General features: G+C 40.0%; 2 protein-coding genes across 3 annotated transcripts; one reads left to right on the top strand and one right to left on the bottom strand.

Annotated features, from left to right (window-relative positions):
* Positions 1–49: 49 nt before the first annotated feature.
* Positions 50–12,846, top strand: IL17D (interleukin 17D). Its single transcript, XM_026090956.1, has 3 exons — positions 50–205; positions 293–591; positions 10,711–12,846. The coding sequence occupies exons 1-3, from the start codon at positions 50–52 to the stop codon at positions 11,024–11,026; spliced, it is 771 nt and encodes a 256-aa protein (XP_025946741.1). The 3' UTR covers positions 11,027–12,846.
* Positions 12,847–12,980: 134 nt separating this feature from the next.
* On the bottom strand, positions 12,981–23,482 carry EEF1AKMT1 (EEF1A lysine methyltransferase 1). 2 transcript variants are annotated; one of them, XR_003257720.1, is made up of 5 exons: positions 23,327–23,480; positions 22,282–22,364; positions 20,536–20,816; positions 16,207–19,014; positions 12,981–13,061 (listed from the first exon to the last, which is right to left on the bottom strand). XR_003257720.1 is itself a non-coding variant. In XM_026090966.1 (4 exons), the coding sequence occupies exons 1-4, from the start codon at positions 23,474–23,476 to the stop codon at positions 18,887–18,889; spliced, it is 642 nt and encodes a 213-aa protein (XP_025946751.1). In that variant the 5' UTR covers positions 23,477–23,482; the 3' UTR covers positions 16,235–18,886. The 2 variants fall into 2 exon arrangements, 1 of the variants encoding a protein (XP_025946751.1); XM_026090966.1 differs by lacking the exon at positions 12,981–13,061 and having other exon boundaries at positions 16,235–19,014; positions 23,327–23,482.
* Between the last annotated feature and the right edge of the window lie 4,147 nt (positions 23,483–27,629).

Below are 27,629 nucleotides of genomic sequence, written 5' to 3'. Positions count from 1 at the left end.
GCGGCGAGCTCGGGGCGCTGAGCGCTCGCCTGCTCCGTGAGCGCCTAAAATGTTCCTGGCAGGCGAGGCCAGGGGAGATGCAGCGAGGCGCGGGGCACTCTTCCAGCAGCTCCTCCGCCGGCAGAGCCAGGGCACGGCGCGGCTTCGCAGCCCGCCGCGCTCCTCGGCCGCTGCCCCCGGCGCCGCCGCCATGCAGCGAGGCAGGGTAAGGGGCTGAGGGCCGGGGGTCGGGCCGGCGGGCGGCGGGGGGACGCGGCCGGCCCCCACCCCGCTGACGGCGGCGCTGTTGCAGGTGCGGGCGGTGCTCGCGGCGCTGCTGTGCGCGGCGCTGCTGCCGCCGCGCCCGGACGCCGCCAAGGCGCCCAAGCGCCCGGCGCGGATCCGGACCTGCGGCGAGCGGCCCGAGGAGCTGCTGGAGCAGCTGTACGGGCGGCTGACGGCGGGCATGCTCAGCGCCTTCCACCACACGCTGCAGCCCGAGCCGCCGGGCCGCCAGCACAACGTCAGCTGCCCGGCGGGGGGCCGGCCGTCGCCCGACAAGAGGTTCCGGCTCCCCGTCAACCTGCGCAGCGCCTCGCCCTGGGCCTACAGGTGACCGCGGGCCGCGCGGGGAAGGGGAAGGGGCCGCGGCCGCCCTCGGGCTGCCTCCGTCAGCCCCGGCCGTGGCGCGGGGCCGCCCGGGGGCCGTTGGGAGTCGGCCGTTGGGGACCTCTCAGGGACCGCGACCGCTGGGGGCTGCCCGGGGGCTGTTGGGAGTCGGTCGTTGGGGGCTGCCTAGGGATCGCGACCGTTGGGGACCTCTCAGGGACCGTGACTGTTGGGGACTGCCCGGCAGCGCGGCCGTTGGGGGCTGCCCGGGGGCCGTTGGGCGCCGCCTGGGCCAGGTCGCAGCTGAGCTGGGAGGCAGTGGGATGTGAGGGGCTGGTGTGGGGTGAGGAGGGTGCACGGGGGCTGAACTCAGGCCGGGTTAGCGGTTGGAGCCTGACAGCCTCCAGTTGAGGTCTTGAAGGGCCATGCTGGGATGAGGGGACACTTCCTTCCTGAGGCATGGGGGGGCTCAGTGCCGCTCAGCGAGGGCGATAGGCAGGACCCCCTCGCCCTGCTGGAGGACCCTGCCCCTGGCAGAGGCAGTGGCGCTTTCTCCCAGAGCCAAGCAGAGCCAAGGCCGGCAGATGCTGAGCAGTGCCAGGGTCCTGGTAGGCCATGAACATGTGCAAAGAGTCAGTTCCTTTGTGTGGTCCCACCTTTTGCTGGACTGGTTCAGCTCTTTCTCTGCCTTTCACGTCACCCAGCCTCTGTGAAATACAACAGGAGGCTGGCTGAGGAGGCATTAGTCCTGAGGAATAATATGCTACACGGAGGAGCAGAGTGACTGAAAGGCATTAAGGTAGACCTCTTGATAGACAGGTGTAAGGTAAACGCGTAAAAAACTTGCATGAGGAATATGTGCAATGGGTGGAAGGAGAAATGAAAAATGAAGAAGATGGAGATGAAGTTCACAAACACATACACAACAGGGAGCACAGACCACCCCTTGAAAGGTGACTTATGCAAGTTATCATGTAACTTAAGTATTAACTCCATTCAAAAGACTGTCACCAACAAACCCTCTCATGACCCTGTAGTAGTGCCTTAGGGGCTCAGATGCTTTCACTGAGAGATGGGTGGCCTGGTGATGTGACTCCAGGCACTGCACTGGCTTCCTAAATATATCTGAGTACAGTGTGTGCTCTGGTTACAGACCAGCAGAGTTGTATCTTTGCCTGCCCCACTGCAAATATTCCCAAAGGCACACCTTCCACTCTGCTGTCAGAGCACAGGCAAGGAAATACATGAATACTGCAGTTTTATAGATCGGTGTTTTCAACCTATGGCTCAGAAACACCCCTCCCCTGGGATGAAACAGGGATTGATAGACCCCTGGAGACATAAAAATTTAAGTAAAGGAAAGGAGATGTAAGAATGTAAAAGTAAAGCAAATCTGTTGTTTGGCAGGTTAATACACAAAACAAGAGCCTGCACTTCTATTGGAAACTCTGAAAAAGCTGAAAACCACTAATCTGGAACTCTACAAGTAGGGTTTGATCACATTCTCACTATCAAACCTTCTCTGGTAGTTTTGTCTGAATAAGAGTGACAGAATTGGGTTAATTATTTTCGGCTCTTGAAGAAGACACTGCAGACAACAGGAAGCTAAAATGTGCAAACTTTAAAGGAACTGATTTTCTTCTTATTTTTTGTACATGATCCTTCATAAACACCCTGACACTTTTACTGTATATTCAGCATATTTAAATAAAAATATCTCCCTGTTAGTAATATCCAATAAATATTTATTTTGTGGCATGCTTTTTGCGAGCTTTAATTTAAGTATTCCCACTGAGAGAAAAATGGTTTATTTGCTCAGTAAGTCTTTCTTAAAGTATTTTTAGAAATAGGATTTTTAGTTAAATTACATTTTCTGTAAACAGACTGAGTATTTTTTAAGCTACCTAAACATGCAAAAAGCAAGTATGATGAAAGACACATCTACCAGTATGCTAAGTTCTTCCTACACTGGTTCTGCCAAATAGTGGTGCTTCAGACTATTCTTCTCCTGGTTCAAAAATGATGATCTCTGTACTCACATCTTGTTAAGCTGGTATTTATTTTCAGTTGGAGCTGTGTACAGGCATAATCTTCACACAGAGCCAGCTGCTGTTTGAGGTCTGGCTTACAAAAAGTTTATTAAGAAACTGTAAATCCACTGTACTTTCATCAGAATATTTTCAAACATACCAAACAGACCACTAATCGTTCATATACAAGTAACTTGATGAAACTGATTTAATAAAGAGAATTGCTCCCTGTTTATACCTAGATGATCATTCCAAAGTTTGAAATTAAAGAGGGTATTAAAAAAAAAGCATTACACCCTCAAAGGCAAGATCTAGAATTACATTTAGGGAAAAATTACTTTCTTTAGGATGCAGAGACCTGAATACGATCTCCCTGAAAGTTTTTTTTTCTTGATATCATTTTTACTATATCATTAGTACTGTGAGATAGCAACAGACATTGCAAGAGCTGTATTAAAAGTATAAAATATGAAATTTCTCATTATATATAGTAATGTGCATTTGTTATCGCAACCTGCTATTTCATAGATTTCCGAGCCAGATAAAAGCATTGTGAAGATGCCGTCTGATCTGCTGCAGTGTACAGAGGACAGGTGTTCACCCAGTTACCCTGGAAGCAAGCTCCTGATTGCTGTTAGAGCTCCTGCCTGTCTTTAAAAGGGACATGCAACTTTCCATTAAAGGTTGCAAGTAATGACAAATTGCTTGTCAGTGATTAACCAGTTACACTTAGACAATCCAAACAATTTCTTCTCCATGGTAGGTGTGTTATTCTGGAAAACTGCATAAGTCTCCTGTAATGCAGAACTGCCTTGGCAAGTCTATTTTATGTAATTCTTTTAATCTTTCCTCATAAATTGGTCCCCTTCACTCATCTTATCAAGGTTTATTGCTCTTTCCTGAACCTTTGAATTGCCAGAGTTCTTCTAGTGGTGGTGCCCAGAAGTGATTTCAATGTTCAAGTTGTAATCTGTAACCTGTGAAGAGTAGACAGTTCCCTCTTTTACACTGTGATGTGACACCCCTCGGAGCATGAATTTGACTATTTGAAACTCGCATCGAGATTCCTGTCCAGCTGCAGCACAGGTGTCTCACAGGCATCCTGCTTTCCAATTTCCTTTCTGCCATTAAAGAGTTACAGTGCGGTTGACTTCTTCTCCGTGCATGAAGGGCTTTTTGTTTTTTTTGACCTGCATTCTAATGTCTGAAATATATTGTACTGTTTCTCTGTCTTCATTGGTGTTGCAGTGGTTCCCGTTGTGACCATCTGCAGATGTCATTAACATCCTGTTTACACTCCCTATTCCAGCTCGTTACTAATAAAGATATTAAGTCTGGCCTTCCTTACCTTCCCCTGCATATCTCCCCAGGCACCTGTTCCCAGCTGTTTAACACTGCTTCTTGTATTTTTTCTGCTCACATGACAGTTCAGTCCAAGTCAATTGGAATTTTTTCAGATAAGCATTTGTGAGAAAAAATCAAATATATTACTGAGAGATCTGTGACCAACATTCACCCTATTGCATCACATTTATCAAGTTTTTCATTCTGATCAGTGTGGAAGATTCATGTTGGATTGGCTAAAAGTACAGATAGTCTTTGTGTGGCTTCTCTCCTAGTCTTTGTTCTGTGCTTACCATTTATTTTCTATTACTTGGTCTTTAATTTGGTTATATAAAAATCAAGACTTACCTCATTTTTGGCTTGTTACACCCCAGAAATACAGGAGTTGTTACAAGGATTGCACCACAGACCAATCTGGCCCAAGTTCTTGCTGCTGGCAGCAACTAACAGTTGGTAATCGGGGCAAAAGGGGGGAAGAATTAATTCATCTGCCTGATACTGAAATTCCATCCCGATGGCCCCAGGAGATCAGTATATCAGTCCAAGCACAAAGTTTAATCACCCGTATCACTCTTTACCCTGCAAAGCTATAAAGAGACAAGAGAGTTCCCCAAACCGAAGTCAGTCTTGCTGAGTGATATCTTGAGCATACTGGATTTGCTCAACACCTCAGGAAGTTGGTCTAAGAATTACCCAGTCCTTTGAAAAAAGAGAGCCGGCAGCAGAAGCCTCTGCTGTAAAATCATCAGGCTGACTGTGTGCCAATGTGTGATATCTATCCAGGAGTTCCTTCTCTTTTTTGGTGATATTACCTGGGTATTCAATGAAATCCAGCAAAGTCTGCTTGTGCTAGGAGGTGCTGTAAAGTGCTGTGGTGCTCAGTTATTGCTGCTCTTTCTTTAACAGTCACTTCACAGAGGTTAGTGCTAGGGGGTGTCTTTCTTACCAGCTACAGATCCTGCTTACAGAGCACAGCATGGGTGTCACTTGTTTTAATTTACAGAGCCATAAACATGTTAAATCTTTACCAATTTGAGCTCAGTTCCAGAGATGCACACACAAGCAACTTTATGCATGGATGAGACCCATTAAAAGGGTTAAATTTTAAACATGTGCCTAAATGTTTGCAGGATCTGATCATAAAGCTAGAAATAAAGGTTAAAAAAGCTGGTCCCACTGAAGTCAGTGACAAGTTTACAGTTAGTATTGATCATTGATTCCATTAGTTGTGCTGTATAGCACAAGTGCCATTCTGCTAATCAATCAGCTGTATATATCGGCTTAATTTTTACCCTCTGTTGTCTTGAGGTTATAACAGCGTTCATAGCTAGTTTATAGGAACACCTTCAGATTCATCTGCAAACACACTTCTACCTTTAGCAAAATGTTTATGTGTATTTGAAAAGTCATTCCTGTTTCTGGATTTCCAAGTCTCATCTCTTCTGTGTCTGTCTCTGGGAGCCTACTCCTGTGCCAGGACTCAAGGGTTCATGTGCTGGAGTCAGAGATGAGTTTGGAGCCTTAGATAGATACTCAAAGACTGAGCCTGCTTTTTTTGTTTGTTTTGTATCCAGCATATTGTCACTGCTAGAAAAATAATAAAGATCCTTTTACAGTCTGCATAAAGGTAGTGATTTCCATGGGAGATTATTTACTGATAAATATTAAGATAAAATAATCAGCAGAATTTCTCAGCATCTTTTTAGGATTCCTTCTTAGACTCTTGTTCCTGTACTGAGTCCACAGTGAGCAACATTCAGTAAAATAGAGACTTAATTTTTATTCTCAGTGTTTATTTGATCATGAAATCTAATTTTAGCTACTCCCTTTCTCAAATGTTGTCTAGCTTGTTCTACTTTTCAAAAACCAGTTGCTGTTTATAAGCATTGTGAGTTTAGTGCTCATTTACTTCAAATTTTAATAAAAGTAATCCAGGCAAGTCTTTATTCATCACTGGTAAAGCCAAGCTTGACTGAGAACACTACAGCACTTTTGAAAAAAGGCATGTGAGACAAGGGTTTTCCCATATCCAAGACATTTTCCAGGATCTGACATTATCATGTGACCTAGTATGCATTAGCCAAAGATGCAGCCCTGGGAAGGAGTACGAGGGGATGCAGAACTGCTGTCCGTTTTGTTTGAATATGTGTTCGTACAACAGCTGGATGTTATCAGTGTTCTAATATACAGAGCATCATCCCTTTACTTTGCACTCGGAAATACTTACAGGTTTAAGAACTAACGTCTTTTTTTATTTTTTTCTCTTGGTGAAACATTTATTTCTCTATAGCAGGTGTTCTTTTGTTAAATTCACATTATGCTTGGTTTTTCTTATTTACAGATGGTACACTGCTGGTGCAAAGGAATAGCCTAACGCTAACAGCAAAGTCGTGAAGAGTTGTATCAGCCTGTCCCAGCATGGCATCTGGCCCACTGGATTTAAATGCTTGGAAACTATAAAGCGATGATATTATTAAAAATACTACATCTGAGAGTAGCAATACAGGACAAGACAGATCAGGTCTTTGTAAGAGTGGCCCTTCTGACAGACATTTCTCTCCTGAGTTTCCAGGCTTAGTACACAAACAGCAGGAAGTTTGCTTTTCACAGGGAGCTCTCAAAGCAGTCACAGGGCCGTGAGGAAACGCAGCCTAGAAGCAGTCACACTTCATTAGCAGCAACCCTTCAACACAAAGCCTCCTGCTGTTCCAGCAGCCCCGCAGAGCTCCTGCCCCTCGCGCTGGTAAACCTGAGCTGCTCGCTCACGGCACCGGTGTTACACTCTAATAACTGGAGCACCAAGTCCCATGAATTTGCAGGGCTGGGGAGCCCTCGTCTGAACGGTCGGGCTGTAGTTGTACACGTGTGGCCACAGCAAAATGACACGCGGGTGGGGAGCAGACAGGGAACACCTGGGTGCCACTAGAAAGCTGCAGTTTTCGGGTCCTCCATATCTCTTCCCAGCTCATTCTGCTGCGTCCGCCTGACTTAGCAGCTTTTGCTATGTGTGGGAAAGAGCTATTGGGAGTTTGGAGCAGGCTTTTGTCCAGTTTTAGTTCACTTAATCACACGCATTTAGTCTGTTCTAGGAGAAGACATAAAACATGTGTCTTGTCATGCTTGGCGTAATGGAGCTGCATTGAACTATAGTTGCTGAGGCTGTGGCTGCTGTATGCACAAAGTGATTAGGTTAAACACATGAAAACAGAAGCAGCAGGTCACACAAGTACAGGGTCAGGTTATAGCATTTGTTAGCAATTCAGCCCCAAATCAGACTGGGTTGCCTAGAAAGACTAAAAGGAGCCTGCAGTTATAAAGACTTTCTTAAATGACTTGAGCTGAAGAAACTTGGGTATGGTTCCAAGGTTTAGTGACATTTTAGTTCACTCTCTAAATTTTGGAGATGTTACTAACAGCAGTCGGCCTTCAAGTTTGGGCTGGATGCAAAAACCAGGTTTATTATTTTGGATCCATATTAAGGGTTTGGATCCGCTCTGATTCTTTCCAGTCCTCTTACCATGAAATAGTGGTATCTGCACCACACAGGAATGGAAGAGGGGGGGGTTGTTTTTTGTTGTTGTTATTTTTTTGTTTTTTTCTACAGCAAGTCAGTTTTGATACCCACACCATCTTGCTGGGGAAAAAAAACAACTCAATTACATCTGATTTTTGCCATGTGAGAATACTGAAGGGGAAAGTTTGTGGCTCAATCAAGATTCCTGTGAGACTGTTTTCTTGTTATTAGCAAAATCCCTTATGTTTGCATCGAAGCATTTTCATGCTTTCCAGTAACATCATAAACCAGGTGCTAGAGATAACACAGTATAGGAAATACCAATGACTTGACATACAGTGTATGCAACAATCCACCACTAAAATTATTCACAGTTGAGTTTGAAATGGGATTGTATCAAGGGGAGAAGTAAGATTGTATTTTGCTTTCTCCCCTTCTGCCGGCTAAAAGACATTTTATTTCACATTGGTGTGAGATTCTGAAACATCATGAAGATATTTCCTGGGAAAGTAAGCAAACATAAATGTATTGCAAAAAAAAAAACAAAAAAAAAAAACTGCAACATCACAGATGTCTGGCTAGGAGAGAGATTTTTTTTTTTTTTCTGTGAGGGAAACAAATTCCTTAAAAGAAAAAAACCCCCCACATTTGTATTTGGCTAAAGCTGCAATTCCAGAACTGTTTTAATCTGACAAACTGGTGCCACTTCTCCTGAAAAGGCAGCCCCCCCCCCCCCAGTGACCCCTTTGTATACAGCTGCTTGCTCACACTGCCTTGTTTGTGCGAGTGTTTGTATACACATGGTAATACAGCTGAAGGACCAAAATCCAGCTTTTGGTTAGGTTACTTTCCAGTTGGGTGAGTTCCCTGCTCAATCCTGCGACCAGAAGAACATCAGCATTGACACAAGGGCACATGCAAGAGGGGAGCTGCAATGCCTGTTTTGGCAGCTGCAGATTTTGTTGCATAAAAGTAACTGGGAAATCACAGCTTGAGATAGACTGTTACTGCCGCTTCCACCGCAGAGGCCTCTTCTCATCTCAGAGACCCTTGAAAGACAGATAAAGACTAAAGGTTTAATGCCTCAGAAACCAATACAAACCCTGATGCTTAGCCTGTGGCATTCTAAGCGCTGTAATTTAGGAATTGCTTTAAATCCATTCTGTTTTTTTTCTTCAAAAATGTTTATTTTAAAATTATTAAGGGAAGGAAGGCATTGCTTAATCAGTTTGCAACACCCAAGAACTAAATAATTATGTTGTTGATAGGTATTTATTTATTCATTTTTCTTATATAACTGTCCCACTTCATCTGCTGCTCCTGGGAGTGATTTAGCTCTATGGCTACGTTGCATCATGTCTGTGATCCTCCCTAATGTACTTTCCAGCACCAACAGTAAAATTCAAGAGAGCCCAGAGTAAACAGATAAAGAGTAGGCTTCAGTCACTGTGTGGTGGTCCTACCCTGATCTAAATAGAGGATGGTTTAAAACCTAGTGCAACCTGTGTTTTTACAGCGCTTCACATCACATAAACATTACAGTCTATGAACATTTCCTAACATCAAATCTCTCTTCGACTGTTACTGAATTTTTAGTCTCAGTGATGAGCTGGTCTAACTTCCAGGCCAAAGGCATGAAATGATCGGCTTAGTTTGCAAGAAAAAAAGTACTGCATTTGGCTTTTAGGGACACTTAGCAAATAAAGGGGCACTGAAGCGCTGCAATGGAGCCTCTGGGCAGACTGAGGAATCTCCTGTGCAGGTTTTTAAGAAGGAGCTGGACAAACATTGGCAAATATATCAGAGCTTGCCTCAGTGGAGGCATTCGGACTAGGTGACCTGCCAAAGTGTGTTGACACTGTGTCAGTAACAGCCTGCAGCAGTGTTCTGCAGCCTGAGCCAAAGAGAGGAGTCGCCCCTCGCCAGCTGTACGGCTCAACCCTTCCTGAGGCAGGCTCGATTTCGTGATAGTTTCAGAGCAGAATGTGATCTGGAGGAAGGCTACAGAAGCAAAGAGGACAGCTGGCATATGAGTTAAACATAGACATCCTCTTTGTTTGGAGATGCAAACATTTTTTCTAGAATAACGATACACAGTTACAGCAACGTACAGCATGCCCCATAATTACTTCCAGTATAAGCAGGAAAAGTGGGTAAAGAACAAAAGCAAAAAATACATCACTGCAATAAGCAATGTGGCAACACCCTCCAGTTTTAACCCTTTTTTTAATTTTTTTTTCATTTTTTTTATTTCAGAAACAACCTATCAGCTTTTACTTTTTTTTGCTAAAAACACCAGGTATCAGACAGGCAGGATCTGTGTTACTTGAAACCATATCATCACATCCGTATTCTCCTTCCAACTGTGTTCAGAGAAGAAGGTTGTATCTCAGACTTCCTCAGTCCAAGCTATAACTTTGGTTACAAGCTCTGCCAGTACTGCTAGTCAGAGTATCCAGAGACAGGGACAGGGCTCATCAGTAAGCAAAGGGAAAGGGAGACCTATGTAAAACAAGAAGAGGAAATACTCGTGAAGCTTTGGGGCAATGTAGCAGGAGAGTGCAGCAAAAACTTTAACTTTGCAGTTTATCTCAGTGTGGGCATGCAAAGGTTATTATTTTTCTCATTGGTTAGAAAAGAAGGATGAAAGCAAATTAGAGAAAAGGAATGTAGAGTTCTGCTCAAAAGATGAAGAAACCTTTCCCTAACACCCCAAGCACACTAGGGAGTGAAAACTATTGCAGAAAGAGTCATATAATTTAATTTTATTTAAATTATAAAATTTTAAATCATCATGTTATGTAGCTTCAAAAGTAATAATGTTAACAAGAATTTGTAAAAAGTTATGAAGAACTCAGGGCAGATCAAAAATTTGGAAACATCCAATTTTCCTTTTTAATGCCTCAGTTATCCATTTAGCCCAAAATTCAAAACAGTTCTGTCTAAACCTCTGAGTCTCACATCTTAGAAAGCCAGGCACTTCATACCTTAGTATGCTGTAGACTCTGACTGGCTGAGTAAGTTGTTCATGTTTTTCCTTTCCATTTTACAAATAAGCCTGACAGCAACAACTACATCTATTTTTCCTGGCCCCCAAAAAACCCCAAAACAAAAACAAAACAAAACATTATATACTATGATTTATCTGTCAACATTTATAATAATAATGTTTTCCAGATGAATACTTACATTTTTAAAGATACTAATGAATCTTTATTATTTACTTCCATGTAGAATTTCGTATGATCCCACAAGATATCCTAAATACATTCCTGAAGCATACTGTCTGTGCAAAGGCTGCCTCATGGGGATCTTTGGTGAGGAGAACTTCCACTTCCGCAGCACCCCTGTGTACATGCCAACCGTCATCCTGCGCCGCACCTCCGCTTGTGCTGGAGGTCGATACGTGTACGCGGAGGATTACGTCACCATTCCGGTGGGCTGCACTTGCGTACCTGAGCAAGAAAAAGAGGTTGAAAGTGTAAATTCCAGCATAGATAAGCAAGAAGTGAAGTTGCTGGTAAACCAGAACAAGCCACCGTCAGAATGAAGAACACATAAAGGATCTTGTGTGCAGTATTGGCTTCACATCGTCATTTCACACCTCAGGAAACTGCAAAACAGCAGAAAACTTACCATTTCTCTACTTGCAGCTATTTCAGTTATAAGATGGAAAGTTTTGACCAGTCACTCAGGTCACTAGAGATGACAATTCATATTAAGAACTTTTTAAGCTTTTTAAAGTATTTGTTGCAAATTCCAATATAGCTTTTTTTTTTCTTTAGAGCAGGACATTTTCTCCTTGCTTATCCACAGTGAATTTTAGAAGAGGAAGCAACTATAAGACATGCTAGCTATTATTATAGCAGACTGTTGGTTGTAGATATGTTTAAGGAGTCTCTTATACTCTACTTTTAGATACCCTTATATAAAAGTCACATAACTGCTGCACATATACCAAATCAGCAGTTAAAAAGATGATTTTTCAGGCTAGGTGAGCCCGGCTTTTATACTTTATATCTTAACTCCAAACAGTGTTCTTGGCTGTTACATCTTTGGGTATTTATACACTACAACATGGGAACCTGTGCTGAGCTGGAGTAATTCATGAAACAATATTCTATGAGTTTGTTATTTTTAAATGTGCCAAACTGCTAAGAGTATAAAAGTGTTGAGAAAAAGCATTCTAGAATATTAGAAAAGCACAGCAGACTTTTTTGATGTGGACTAAGTCTAACTGCACAGCAATATCAATTAGAAAAAAACTTAATTTGGGACCCAGTAATTCTGTATTAGATTTCATTCATCATTAACCTCTTAATTGTTAATTGTGATAAAACTGTATTCTGTAAAGCTGCATGGACAACCCCTTTTTCATGTTAGGAAAGGAAATTATCCATTCAAATAAATTAAATACAAAGGGTAAGCTTCATCTCACCTACCTTACGGCATCTAAAAAAAGAAAAAAAAGGGCCAGGTGGTCTCGACTCATATTCCCCTATCACAGCAGAGTAAGAGACAGGCCTCCTGAGGGAAATGATGAATAGCTCTCTGGAGGCACCTCTCTCTCCAGTTGCTACAAGGATTTGTAGATGAATACACAGACCAGGTGCAAACTTTTAGCTGGGACAGGGGTCGTTGAGATGAGTCCCAGCCAAACCAAACTTATTAACTCCAACTAATCAATAAGTAGTGCTACTATTTTCCCCCGTGCTACAATAACAGACAATCACCTGCAGAAGATGTTAGTCTGTAGAACAGCGTTCAGTCTTAAGTCTTTGCAAGTTACAGGAACTTGAGGGCAAGACCTAACTACACACCCTAGATACACAAAAATTTGTGTCTGCAGAACAAGGGACTGAAGGCTGTCTTAGTCTAGTGAATGATAGCCAGGAATACCTTGTGTGACCACAACTCCTAAGAGGGCTTCAGTCTCCAAATTTGATAAATCTCTGAATGAACAGCAGAAAATACCTTTTACAGTTGAAGGATTGTGACTGCAGTTTCATTACAAAAGAGAATAAATACCATATGCAGCAAAATAGTTGCTACATCAAGAACTCAAAATTATGCTTGGTCCATGTAGAAGAGTAGCTCTAACCACTCCTTTGGAGTATATTTGGATGACGAATGGAAAGACTATGAGCTAAACAGAACTGACAAGGTAAATACAGAATTAAAATCTTATGACAACTCTGTGTTTTTATAACAGTATTTTTATGGTGCAATCTGTCTAGCTTCTTACATATCCTAAAAGAACCTTAAGAACTCAGAAACCTTTAAAAGTAAGAGTCCCGTCACAATGTCAGATGAAGTTTGTAACTGTGTTTCTATTTAGATGCTTTTTCACAATTATACTTGTCTTTAGATCTGTGTTTCCTCAAATTGTGACCCTTGTATCTCAAGGGGATTCTCAAAGAAGGGTTCAAAGGAGGTTGTAAAGTGTTTATACTACTCAGAGAACAGCTAATTGCCTAGCTGCTGCCAGCAATTAAAGGTAGTTACCTGTTCCCTGGAGAATGTAAATACTTTCAGCAATTACAGTCATTTTTCATTCCTCCCAGTGTGGAAGAACTTCTCACCCTCTGAGAAGAGAGAACCGGTAATCAAAGACAGAAGGGCTCAGAAGGGAAGCAGGCTTACAAAGCTTGAGGAACACTGCATTGGATGATGCTTCAGCAGTCTAAGGTCCTTACGGTTTCACTATTACGCAGTGGTTGTTCTGCCCACACACACATGCACAGATCACTTCAGAGGGTGAAATTGGACCTTTAGACTCCACAGCATGTAAAGCAAATTCTTCAAAGTATAAGGCGGCAAAAAAAAAAACACACAAAAACACAAAAAAATTCAAAAACGACACAACTCTGAACATTCAGTAAATATCCAAAAAGGATATTGGCTAAAGTACAGAAATTAGTTTAGCTTCTGCCAAACACTACCCTCCAAAAAAACCTCATCTGTCTGCCCATACTCTTTTGGTACACAAATCAGTGTCTACAACAAATCAGTTACTAAAGCACATGGTTTTATTTGCATGATATGGAGAAAACGTCACTTTTTGTTGCAACTTTCTTGTCCTTCAGTCATAAATTTTGGAATCAGTATGAGGTTTTCAAATAACTAGAGCATGTTCTTGGAATTACTGGGAGTAGCAGGCTAAGATCAGGTAAATGGAACATGATCTCTTTAGCCAATCCAGAAAAACAGATGCTTTAGCTTACTCACAGCTTCAGGAATTGGATGACTAAAAGGAAAGCATTACAGGACAGCAAAATCTCAACGAATCAATAGATTATGTATGTTGGAGACCTCTTTCTCTTCATACTGCAACAAGTGCAGAAAGCTTCCTATGGTTACAGGCAACCTTATGTTATCTTACTCAGAATCCCATTTCCCTTTTTTAAAATGTTTTTCAAAGAGAATGAGGATTAACTGAGCCACTTTGCTTCCAGATCCAGCTTTCCAGCTACGTGTCTCTTAAAGGCTGTGTTTATGTTTTAGAGTGAGCAACTGTTTGCTAATAATTTGTTAGTGAGCAACTGTTTGTTAGTACTTAACATCAAGAGCTATCAGCTATACAAACATTTGTTAACCTTCATAATACCCTTTAATATATAACAACTCTCCGCATTACTGATGTGGAAAAGTTTGAGTATTAAATGTAGTTTGCATTTGTTTGGATTTTTTTTTTAAGCTATCATCACATCATGGATTTATATCATTTTGACCTCAACTGTGGTGTGACATTTTCCAGCTTCTAGCCCTCTGGTTACAACTGTTGTAGCCCTGCCTTTAATTTGTATGGGGGAGGGGAGTTCATTGGTGTTGCTTCAAGGCTCGCACACTGTTGACACAAGGCAGATATGAAATGCCTCATTGAACCCACTCCAGGTCCAATAAATGCAAAGAATTCAAAGCTGAAACTATTTGGCAGCTGCAGCTGATTTGAGAAAATTTTTGTTGTGCCAGGAAAATCTTTTCCTTCAATGAGGTTGTCCCTGGAATACATTAGGAGCAACAAACCAGAACAATATTCTCGGTAAGGAGATTATTTTCTTCTCTGTAGTATCACTTAACATAGATTGGAAAATTCATATCATGCAGGAAGGCAGCAATCCTGAGATGTTAGTTTGGGTTTATTAGCCAGTCACTATATAACGCTGTTTGTGTGACTAGGCAGTGGTCTCCAGATGCAAGCAAACATGAAATCACCAGCAGCAAGGGGAAAGAGAAAAACGATGGGTATTACACGTGCTCAGAAAGTCTAAACATCTACTAATCTCTCTGGGATTAGGGAACAGCATAGTTATATGAACTACGACACATGTGAGGCAGATTAGTCAATCTTACATGTTTTGCTGAGTAGAGGCATGAACTACTGCTCGTTTTTGCAGCACTTCCTGCCATGAAGACTGCAAAATACAACTGGCAGTGGAGAGATACTCCCGCTCTCAAGTTTGCTGAAGTGGCTTTTGGAACCCAAACCCAAAGGTCCTGCTTTACAACCGCACAGTCTGGCACAGGGGCTGCTCCCTGGGAGTGGGAATGACAAAACCCACTGGCAGATATATCTCGCACTGGCCCTGGCACAAAGTGGCAGCTGGGAGGAGGTCTGTGTGATGTGAGAGACTGCATGAGTGTGCAACGGCAAGCTGAGTGCAACACAATTTTTTAAAGGGAAATGAGATTAGCTGCTTAATGAAAGCAGAACCATGGATTTCATACAACAGCAGTTCTAGAAACACTGCAGTTGCCACACGGGGAGTGAAGCAGGCAGCTGTGGTACACGCTCTTCCACCTACAGCCATCGGACTGTGCACAAGACCACAGGATTCCTCTACAACTGTCCCACTTGTTTTGACGTACATAACTACAGGGCATCACAAGGCCTCTTTTTGCTGCAAAACGCCTCTTACTGCAGCCAAGAGGCTGTAGCATATATGACTTCGTAGTCATATACAACTTTCTGGAAGAGGGGCGTGATGATAAAACTTGACCACACTCTGTTCGATTACAAAGCCAATCTAAAAGAGACATATAATAAGAGAAAGCCAATCACTACTTGACACTGATGACTCTTTTTTGATAATCCTATTACAGAAAAGATATGTTATCACATAATAATCTTTTTTAAATTACTGTAATGGCACAAAGTACAAATTCACTGACAATTTTTGCAACTTGTAACCTTTCCAGAAACACAGCTACTTCCTCAGAAAAAAGTATAACAAAAATAGTTTAAATCGTATCATTGATGAAGGCTGTGAATGCTACTAGTCAAGCTCTGCTTGTGCAGCTGCCCAAGCTCACAAAGCTTTTAAAAGAGGGAAGCCAGCAGAAAACAGGCTGCCCTATTGAATGCATCTACAAAGATTTATATGTACCCTCATTTTCATAATCATGCATCTTCACAGTGCCTCTTTTCAAAGCAGTCTGACCTACATGTGAGAAGTGGCATTTATTTTCTTGGTGATGGAACTAAACATTCTGAGCATCACCAGTACTGAATGTACTGAGTTTTATTTTGTTAAGAAAGGAAGCAGGTCTCTGATGAAGTTAGTGAAGTTATCTTTAAGTCTCAGGTGGAGAGCCCAACAACACATCTTTAGCAAAAAAAAGCAGATAAAATGAAGGACCTTAACAGTGAAGCAACAACATAGGTAAAGCTTGTATCCGAACAGCATATTTTAACTTAGATGGTTGGGGGAGGAAGAACAGGGCACTTACCAGCACCCATGTCATCATTTCTGGCAGTCACACCTGTCCCATTTGAAGTCTTTCCGCAGATAAAATTTCAGGAGTTACTAGATATTGCCTTGTCTCCCTGTGGTTGGTGGGCAAGATATTTAAGGTGATAAACATAAAGCAGTTTACAATTGTGAAGTAGAGATTTATGCCAATATCTATGCATTTAACATTGTTTTGCTTTCTTATTTTGAAACTCCAGTCACATAAAAGGAATGGCTTAGTCTTCTGGAAAACAACTAAACCCAGCTGTATGTCACCTGTGGGCAGTAATTTCGAGGGGGGATTCTGGCTTTAGTGGGCTCCATGGCAAGAATGGTTTCTGTTTTGAAAGGCAAAACGGTACCAAACACATGCTTACAGTGACTCTCGTAAAGGCTCTGTCTCACCACTCCACCTGTGAGCTGCACTTTCCTCTTTTCAACAGTGCCTATTACCAGTCACTCTGGTAGAAAACAGCATGAGTGAAAGAGAAAGCAAAAACCAGCATCATGAAACTCAGGAACACTATATGGAGAAAAGAAAAAAAAGCAGCAGATAAAAAAAAAAACATGAGGAGGAAAAAGTCTTAGGAAATTAGAAGATCTCATGGAAAGCAGGGAAGAGAGCAACAGTGGCTTAGAGAGGTATTTATGAAACAGTACTGTGTTCCCCTCAGTAAGCACATTTCTCCAGGCACTGAAAGAGGTGTCCATCACACCTTGGGTATCACTGCTCACTTGTTTATTCCACTAAATGTGGGAAATGTGTATTCTAACAGGAGAAACGCACAGAAACTTGAGTATCATCTCTAAATTATTAAAATTCTTGTCTCAGAAGCTTAATGAGGTTCATCCCCACCACAAAATACATTTCCTAATATTTCCTTTTAGGTGCCTCATTTTGCAGATGCAGCATTTCTGTTAGCCTTTTACACAATCCCAGTATATAAATATGGTGTATAAAGATAAATATTTATGTGTCATATAGTATACTTATAGTTGATAAAACCATTGAATGCTTTGGAGTTTGGCAGTCCAGCCAAAAAGTCAGAGAAACCTGGCTTTAAAAATTCCCAGAGTTTCAAAAATATCAACTATCCCAAAGGATTTTTTTTTTTAAATACAGTATCTATTTTGATTGAAATTGATTGAAAGACAGCCAAAATCGCTTATATAAAACTTAACATTTGTGTATCAGAAACAGAAGTTTATCAATACATTATGTTATACCTCAGCAGTCTTATAAAATCCAACTATTTCTAAGATACTTCTTTTCTACTTCTCTTGTTTCCATCTGTGGAACAGGAGACAAAGATAAAAATGGAATATATGGGAAAATAAAAAGGACTGCTCTTGAAACTACAAACTTGACATACCTATAAATCATCTTTAACTTGATTTTGAAATCTATTAAAATGCAGGAATTATATTTATTCAGATCCATTATGAGTCAAGATTTAAAGAACTAACGTGTGTGGGTCATGTTACTATAGAAAAAATATCTCGGAGCCAACAGTAACTCAAACTGAAAACACATGAACAGTTTGAGGCACTAATGCAAGCATTGGCCGATTTGCTGCATTTTTATTTAGTAGTTACTTTGTATTTGATCTGACTAATGTTTAGGATTCTTATCAAAGGTAAATCTCCCTCTAACAGGAAAGACCTTATTGTGTTTTTTTCAACAAAGCATCAGTTTTATAATACCTCTGCAAATTAGCTTACGTGGTAAATAAAAGATACTATTTTTTAAAACAAAAAGCTCATGAGGTTTCATTGCTGTAACAGAAAAATATCCCAAAGTAGATGCACTGTATCTCTGCAAAGAGATGGATAACTACTTATATCACTTTCTTCTAGTGCAACAGACATTCATACACAAGTTTACATGATGACAATTAATAACAAAATATATTTTACCTTTAAAAAAGAAAGTGTAGATTTCTACCAAGGTTTCAGAAAAGGCATAAAACAATAACCACAACTTTAAAAAAGCCAGTCTAGCAACAATCAGTGGACAGTGGTTCCTATCTTACTTGACAACTCTTAGGTAGTTCTACTGATAATTAAAGCAATGGGAGAGGCCTCCCCAGAAGGAGACTTACTCTCTCTTCTAGTTATCCTTTAAAAAAATTATCAGCCTGGCAGCTAATGAATCTAAAGAAATATGACACGTTCAGAACAAATGTGTTTCAATCCTTTTACTAAGGGAGCATCGCTCAAGGTTGAAAGGATACTAGTATTCATGCTCTTTCAACCATCCACTCGCTACTGAGTTACCTGTTACTGCAAATTATTACAGTGATGTCTGCGAGGCAAGCACCTACGTGTGCCTGTGTTTAGCCAAACAGCTAAACCCAACACACTTCAGAGAGGTCACTGAAGAGTCCTTGAATGGTCAAAACTACTAATTAGAATTAAATACTAATAGAAAAGCTGCCGCTATCCAGCATCTTCATCATTTTGGTCCCCAATTATTTAACAGGTAAGATACAAAACACAGTAATTACAAATGCTTGCACATTTAAAAGAAACGCTATCACATGGTGTTGATTAAAGCTAGCCCAGAAAAAAAACATTACTCGGAGCTGAATATTTAAGCATTGCGAAATGCAGAATTCTGTCACTGAGAAAAGAAACAAAGGGCTTGACTGAAAAAGTTAAAGATCTTCTTATGAAAGTCAGTCTAGTCCAGAAGCATAGTTCACATAACATCGAAATTCATTGGCTAAATTTCGAGAGTGTCTTGGAACAAACTTGCATATCTTCACCCCAAGATGCTTTGCTGCCTGTTCCTCCATGATTGCACCTGCAGCAAAAATAATTAGTATTTGATAAGAAAAATAGTAACAGAATGTTTGGGTTTTTTTAAAGAGCTCCTCCCAGATACATATATTTAGCTTAGTTTTTTAAGGAAGCAAGGCTCAAAGGAAAAACAGTGTCAGCCCTCTCTAACAACTGAAGCTTTTGGGAAATTTTAACTAAATCTGAAAGAATGGTAGAGGCCCTAAAGATATTAATGTCCCAAAAGTTTCATAAAATTAGGTAGAGGGTAAAATCACTGCCCCTTTTAGAGAAAACAGAAATTTGGACTCAATTCTTTTGCTACATGCCAAAGAAATTACATGGTAGGGAGCCATGGGAAATGCAAACAGATTACATATACTGTACCACTTAAATAAACCCTAGCGTGATATTTACAGCTACACACTGAGAAATCACTTCCTTGAGCAGTATTTCCCAAACTTTGTAAACTGAGGGACCACCTGTCCATTTTAGGAAAAAAAATTTCTGTGAACCATCTCATGCATGACTGCCATTTATAATTAAACAAAGAAGTAAGCTTTTTATATCCAGATATTCTTTTCATTTTTCTTCATTTAGTCTTGTTTGACTTCCCAGAACTGTACACATATAGGATTTTTGTCTTTTGTTTTTGCAGATGTTTCTTGGACCATCTTCAGATGTTTTATAGATTGCAGTTTGAGAAACACCAAGACCAAGGCAGATATTCATAGCTTTTTAAATTAGCAAGTGCATCTTCAAAAAGCAAGGCCTGCAAGTACAGTAGATAAGTTTTCTAGTTTCACTGCTCTTATCATTGATATTTTAACTCCTTCTGCTGAATTTCAATGCCCAACAATTGATTACTTTAATGTGAATTAATGTATGAGGATTCTGCCACTGTAATTATAGTTTCTGTGTTTACCAGAAAGGAGCAGGTGATATGAAAAAAATTTTTTTTGATTTTTTTTTTTTAGGCTTGGTTAGAAGCATCCCATTTTACTGAGCAAAGGCCATTCCAATCTATTTGTCATTCTTTCTACTGTCATTCTAGCTCAACTTAGGTTTTGCTGAGAAGGATGCAACAGCTTAAATCTTGTAGCTGTAGATGTCTACGAAAAAACAAATTCATTAATTCATTAAAATAACATTAGCAATAAATTGCATCTATGTTTGTCATAGCCAGACTTTAATCATCACAATTACAGAGAACATCCTTTTTACAAGAAAAAATATTTCTAGAACATCACAGGATGATCTTTCAAGTCTTCACAAAAATTAGGAAAATTCATCATGCCATGTGAAAAAGGTACTGACATTAATTTAATTATTACAACACACATTTCTTCAGATTAAAGAAAAGTTGAACTGAAGCACTCTCATAAAAAGTTTATCCTCTTCAGGATAAATATTCTTCCTAGAATTAATTATAAATTAGTATTATTGAGTTAGTATCAGTCTTACTTGAGAAACTAAGTTTCATAAAAATATTTAGATCACCATTAAGCGTCCTTGTTTCCTCTCTTAAAAGACAAATTAATTATACCTGTGCAAAGCAGAATCTTTCCTTTTGTTAAGTATTTGATGGTCTCTGCAGTTTTCTGAAGACACTCCTCAGAGAGATAGGGTGGATCTGCTACTACAATGTCAAAACTGTGCGGCAGGAGGTTTTCAGGTAAGTTCAAAGGATTGTTATAATCATAAAAGACAAACTCTTCTCCATAGACAGAAAACCTTCTGTCATATTCCAGTATACACACTGAAAAATCTTTGCCATCCTGTTCTTTCAGTTTCTGGTACACACTTGGTGCACTAATACATGCTATCCTGAAAAGAGACAACAACTTGGAATATCAAAAGGCAACCAACACAGAAGTAACTAGAGCAAAGACTATTCCATAAATTCTCAGGGCTGCTTTGGGAAAATATTTTAAGCATTTGTTCCAAAAAATGTAAGCTGTTCTTTCTTCATTCTAACAAATATCTTATTGCAGTTTTGAAACTCATGCCGAAACTTTACACATTTTTTAAAAGCATGTTATTGCAATAGTAACAGAAGAGAGGAAAACAAAGAAAGAGAAATCAGATACTTTCTTCAATAAATATTTTGAGAAGAAGAATTGGCTTGAAAATTCTCACAGAAGTATTTTTTCAAAAGCTATTTTTTTAATCTAATTAAATGGCTTGAATATGTCTATTAGTTCCATATGCAGTTTTTGCAGGCCTGAATTCACAGGCTTGATTCATGACTGGGGCTCTCACAGGTGATCTCACTGGGTCATTTCTCATTGCTGGGATCTAACATGTTATGATGACCAAATGCCTGTTTCGCTTCTCTTTTGGAGTTTGACTCCTGCAACAGAGCTGGCAGAAAGGAAAGTCTGTTTGTGCCTCAGCTGCTCCGTTAATGGCCTGGCCTATTAACGTTCCTTTCTTCCCAGTACTCTGGCAGAGGGAGAACCCCCCCAAACCAATATCTCACTGTCAGCTTAATTCAAGTGCTCATGAAGCTGACCACTGCTAACTGCACATCAATTCTTTAACAATATATGCCTTGTCTCTCCTTTTTATGGGGATATTGACTCTTACAGGCGTCACATAGAAAACATTAGCCAGGAAAAGATCAATCTTTGACACTTAGGATATAAATATAAATTTCTGACAGCCACAAATAAAACTAGTATTTTATGTAGTTTGAAGAATTCTTGAGCACCAGGTTCATAACAACTACGTACAACACCTCCAAAACACATTTAGTTACTTTAATACAACTTTAATAACTAGTGTGTGAAGTATTTAGGCCATTACATATTCAATCTCTACACAAAGACCTTAAGCATAACTATACAGAAAAGCTTATTTCACAACAGCAAAGAAATAAATTGAAAATTTAAGTTAAAATTAAAAATTACTCCTTAAAGAAGCATAAAGAAAAACAAGTTTTTCTGTCTGCTGGAGAGAACTGTTGTTGTAAGAAAACAGAGAAAAGAAATACAAGTCATATTATAGACAAAACATAGAAATCAAGATCTAGAGCTCTTTATTTCCTCAAAAAAAGGATCCACAGCAAACTTTTACATGGCAGGGCCTACAAAATTCAGCGAAATGTTAAATGGTAAGAGAGTCTGAACTTATTAATTATATAAATAAATAATGGCAAAGCATGTGCAGCACCTCCACCAACTAAACATGAAGTACCAAGAGAAATGAATTAAACTTATACCCTCTCTACATACATGGAATATTTACAGAAAGCACATATCAAATCTATAAAATAATTATTAAAACTTACTTGCCATCTTTTCCGGCTGCTGCAACAGCTTCATTAGCCAGGCATGATGCAGTTTCATCACTGTACCAAAACTGGCTCAGTTGCTGAGAAAAATAATACACAATTATCAACAACTTCAAATCTTCTGAGTATGCTGTGTGCAATTAGGTTTTGCTAGCCCCACTTCAAGAAAACTAAAATCCATAGCAACTTCTCAGTTCACAAACCGTGAAGTTGGAAAGGAGATGATTTTCCTGATAGTCTCTTTACTTCCATAATCCTGTGACAAGCAGCAGTTAGCTTACACTCTGCGTTGCCAAAGCATTTATTACAGAATCAGGAAAACCAAGTAATACTGAATCACTGACAAGGTTAGCTCAAACCCAAAATGCAGATTTGCAATATTTATGTATTCTTAAATTGAGTTACTTTAGGGGAAGAGAAAAAAAGAACTTGAAGAGTGACACCACAGAGGGAAATAAAGGATAAAAGCAGTAAATCAGAAGAGAAGATCAGAAACAACATGATGAGTGAAAATTTAAAACAGCCCAGAGAGTGAATCAAAAATCAGTCAATCGCAAGAAAAAAAAAAAAAAAGCAGCAAGGCAGCCATCCACAAAAACAAAGAAATAAAATATGGAAAAGATACAATGTGAAAGGCAAGAGAATGGTCTTATTGTTGCATTGCATGTCTCTCAATTTCAGGGAAGAATCTTCATTGCTTTCACATGCCAGGCTAGAGTTAAAATTTCCAGAAGGGATAGATGCTTCTGTTGGCAACTTTATTCCCTCTGTGTAATTTCTGTTAATGCTCCTACACACACACACAAACACATACACACAGAGAACAGAAAAACTATATCCAGATTTATTACTAAGGCAAATAATCCTACAGTATTACTCTTCATGAATACTGCTAGATTTTGCAACTCTAGGAATGCCCCAGGTGTTTTCCCTCTTTCATTCCATCATCCATTTATCCACAAAAGAAACCTGCTAAAGGCTGTTCTTCCTTAATGATCACTAATGCTAACTGTGCTTCATTCACTGAAGTTTAGTTTCTTACCCAGTCTTCTTCTATGGAGCCAACAGAATATTGATTAAATCCCTGGGAGGTCTTCATGCCCTCTCTCTGCTGTTGTTCCAAATAGAACTCCTGCAGGGCAGCCAACGTATGGGGTGAAAGCTGGGGAACATCATCATCATCATCATCCATTTTTCTAGATATCAACCAGAAGAAAAAAACAACACCCAAACTTTTTTTCTATGGTGAAAGCATTTAATAAGCCTATTCTCCTAAGCTAAAACAATATCCACCGACACTGGAGGTTTAGTCTAATAGCTAACTAGCAAGACCCCCTAACAAGGAAAAAGCATGCTCTCTCTACTTAAAAGCTCTTAAATCAGTGAGAGGAAGACTGGAAATAATACATCTGCAGAGAGAATTCAGGAACAGCAACAGCACTGTTCCCTTTCTACAGAACACAGTTTTGGCTTATATTCTTACAGGGATATTGTCATTAAATCCATACACCCTTTTTGTATCAGCATGCACAAAAAAGGGCTTTGGTGCATTTTCCAAACCCTGTAGAAATTACTCTCCTCCCACCTAGAAATAAGCATAGTTACTGATTATTTCTTTCCATGTTCAAAATCCACAAAATTTTGTGTTAAAATAAGTAGACTAGTGTTCCAGGATCAACATCACCTCACTTGAACTCCCATACTGTAAAAGACTCCTCTGAATGCTTGAAATCTTCTATAAAGTAAACAAAAGCAGACAAGAAGTTCAAGAAGATGTTTTTCTAAGATAAGACTACTTGACTGAGAATCTGTGCTTTCCATACATGAGAACAGGGACATAACTAATATCAAACAGACACAGTGTACACTCACTGAAAAGTACAGCCATTTTCACAAAACTCATGAATCGAGTTACATTTCGTGGTATCACTTAACCCTGCTGACTCCCCGGGCAGCAGAACAGTATCCAAACAGGAAGCCAAAGCACTTGTGTCCTTCCCAGGAGAGACAGTGCCACCTTGTGGCACAGAAAGTGAAAAAAAGAAATCAAGCATGAGAGAATTACTGGAGAAAAACAGAAAAAGGTTTTTCTTTCAAGAAACACCTTCTCTTGACATCTAAGAATTATTACATATGTAATGACTTTAATAGAACTTTAAAACAGGGGTGTACACTTCTCTTTCTGCAGAAATAATCTGTATTGAAAGTTATGCAGAGAGAAACGTGAGACTTCAGACCTCTATGCCACTTTAAAAGTTATTGTACTTTGAAGTATAACTGCTTATAAAACAAGAATATGCTTTTTCTCTTCCCTATTCTGTTTATTACAATGAGAGCTTCAGAATTCACTTTTTCTTCCCCATTTTTCCCTCTGCGCTGCTCCCTCTCTTTCTCGCAGAGCCTTCAAGATACTTTCCTAAAGTTTGGTTTCTCCCTACGTGCTCAGAAAATAGTGCAATTCACCTGCTACTCGGAGACAACCCAGCAGCATTCACCCTGCCCTTCCCCTGCCTTAGTACGCACCTGCATGGGACAAGAACCAAAGCCCGTGGCTTTTCCAGAGTATCGTTCATTAGACTTGACAGCTTCTCAGTTGGGTTGGCTGAATCTGCATGCTTGGCACGGGGGAAGGGGGGGGGGAATACTACCTGAAATTATGTGAAGAGCAGGAATAAAGCCACCAACAGAAGCAACTATCTCTTCTGGAAATTTTAACTCTTCAAAGTCTAAAGACGCATCTATTCATCAGCCTCATGCAAGCGGAAAATGATTGAGTGAAGCTACCTAGTCAAAACAAAAGGTCTATTTCTTCCCTATTTTTTTTGATAAATAGAAACAAAAAGGCTTTTAAATATTATTTATATTAATAACTTATGTATTATTTGAAATTATTCACTATTAAAATTACTGCAATTTTGCACAGGTAATATAGTTTTGGGTTTTGAATTAGACTACATTTACAGGGTAAATATCTGGAAGGCTCACGTCACTGTCAAAAAGTAACGACACCACTAGAGAACCAAGGGTTAGAATTCTAAACACTAATAATGCAAGTAGTTTTTTACTTAAAACTCTATTGACCGGCTCTTCGATTTTATTAAAGAGAAACAGTTATGGGCATATTAAAAAACCCTGCTGTTACAAACAGGTCTGTTTTGATATAGTGGCAACAGCAATGACTTTTGCAGAGTTTAAAATTAATCTCATAAAGGCCGTAAAAGACACATAGAAAGAACACAGGCTTCTGCAAATTCAAATGAAAAAAACAGAGCCAAACTGTAAGAAAGAAAGTAAACAGACACTGGAACAAACTGTTCAGTAAGTGGTGGATTCTCCATCTCTTAAAGCCTTTTAAAAGAGAAAGGAAGCCTCTTTGGAAGACAAATTTCAGTCAAACACAAGTAATTGATTCCAGCACAGTGATAATTCAGTGAAATGCCCTGCACAACACAGAGGCTCACACTGAACAGTCAAGTGGTTCCTCCGACCTTTAAAAAAAAAAAAGTATATAATAATGAATAGTAATTAAAGAGATTCCAGAAGCAAAACCAAATACATGTTCCACAATACTCCAACAACATACAATGCTTAAATCCACTTCAGGCCCTAGATACATGAACATTTGTTGTTGGGATGGATGTTATAAGTTTAATTATTCTTCATCTCACAACTTCCCCCCCCATTAAGTGCATCACACACACAGCAGTCTCATTTGCTATTACCCCCTAGGCAAGCACACATCTATTCTTTGACACTGGAAGAAACTAAAACAGATGTGAGCTTGCAGTTCTTAATTTGGAAGCTGAAATTTTGATTTTATACATTCAATGAACCTGCGTACGCATTTGCAAGGACTACAACCATGTCCCTGAAATAAAACTCTCACAGATAGATTGCTGATGAAGCAATTATCCATTGTTTCATTAGATACATAGGCATACCACCACAGACATCTTTTTTCTATAAATGTTACTCTAGCTCAGTTTTTTATAGCCTTCTTTTCAGTTTGTAAATGAAAGCTTTCAAGAACCAAGCAGCAATTAACTGTAGGGTTGCAAGGAGAGGTAATTCACAACATATGGTAGCAAAATCATAAGTGCATCTTTTAGAAACACCTTCAACATTCAGAACTTCTTCTGAAGCTATGCATGTTGTTTATCTGCAAGTGGCTGTGAACCTGAACACTGTCTACCGACACTGACTTAAGTCTTCGTCACAAAGACATGTTCCTGCTCTTGCACTACATCGGAAAACTAGTAAAGTAAGTGGGTTTATGTGAACAAGGCTTGTAAATTCCTTTGGCTTTAAGTGAGTAGAAAGTTCTACTGTTTGAACACTCCTCTTTACCCCTCCCAAAAAGTAAACTGCTCTCAAGTCCCAAAACAATCCTGAAAGTTTTCTGGGGAGAATGGGAGGAAGCAGGGAAACTCACGGTGCCTCTCGTGCTTAGGGAACCCTTAAACTCGCTTTAGTCCCACAGCCTGGGAGCCCCACGCTCCAGCCACTGCGTCCGCCTACTGGGACCTCGGGCAGCCCCAGGTGGCTCCAGGAGAGCAGCAGCACCGCTGTCGGGCCAGCCCGTGCTCCCTCCCATCGACCCAGACGCCCCACAGAGGGACACTGCTGCCTTTTAGGCACAGCCTCGGATTCAGAGCACTCAGCCCATACAATGCAGATACAGCCAGATTACCTACATTAAAAACATTGTATTAACAGGGCACAAGGTTTAAAACCAGCAAAGTGTCAGGTCTTCTTAACTTAGCTTAAGTGTTGTATTTGTACCTAATTAAAAAACAAAGCAGAAGAAAGAATCCAGAAGGTCTCCAAGGATGGCTCATGAACACTGCATAAAATAAATAAAACTCCTTGTAAAGTTAAAAGAATAAATTTATCTTAGAGAAAGAGGGGGGAAAAATGCAGTAAGCACCTACACACACAGCAGAACATATATTATCAAGATTTCGTTCATGGAGTAAAATGGCAAATACCTATAGTATGGGAAAAGTGAAGACACCACAAGCACACCATGTGATCTACAGCTCACACAACACAGATAGGATTAAGAGATGGAGGTGTCTAGAACCTCTTTAGTCCCTTCCCCTGTGCACAGCTAGATCTGCCGTTATTAGCTGATGAACTGTTCAGTTAAATGTCATCGTTATGTAGGGGAAGCTCTTCAAAGAGAACAAAAAAAATAAATGAAGACAGATAGTAATACTGAGTAAGAATACTAGCACAGGAGATCCAAAGCCATGTCTACAGAACAACACTGTACCAGTTTAACATTAGCTTCCAGCTCTCATGTATGAAAACTCTTAATTTATGTACCCAAGTTCTAAAATGGA

Source organism: Apteryx rowi, unplaced genomic scaffold (genome assembly GCF_003343035.1).
Source record: "Apteryx rowi isolate R43461 unplaced genomic scaffold, aptRow1 scaffold_885, whole genome shotgun sequence".
NCBI lineage: Eukaryota > Metazoa > Chordata > Aves > Apterygiformes > Apterygidae > Apteryx > Apteryx rowi.
Note: the sequence above shows the minus strand (reverse complement) of the source record. Positions and strands in the feature narration are given on the sequence as shown.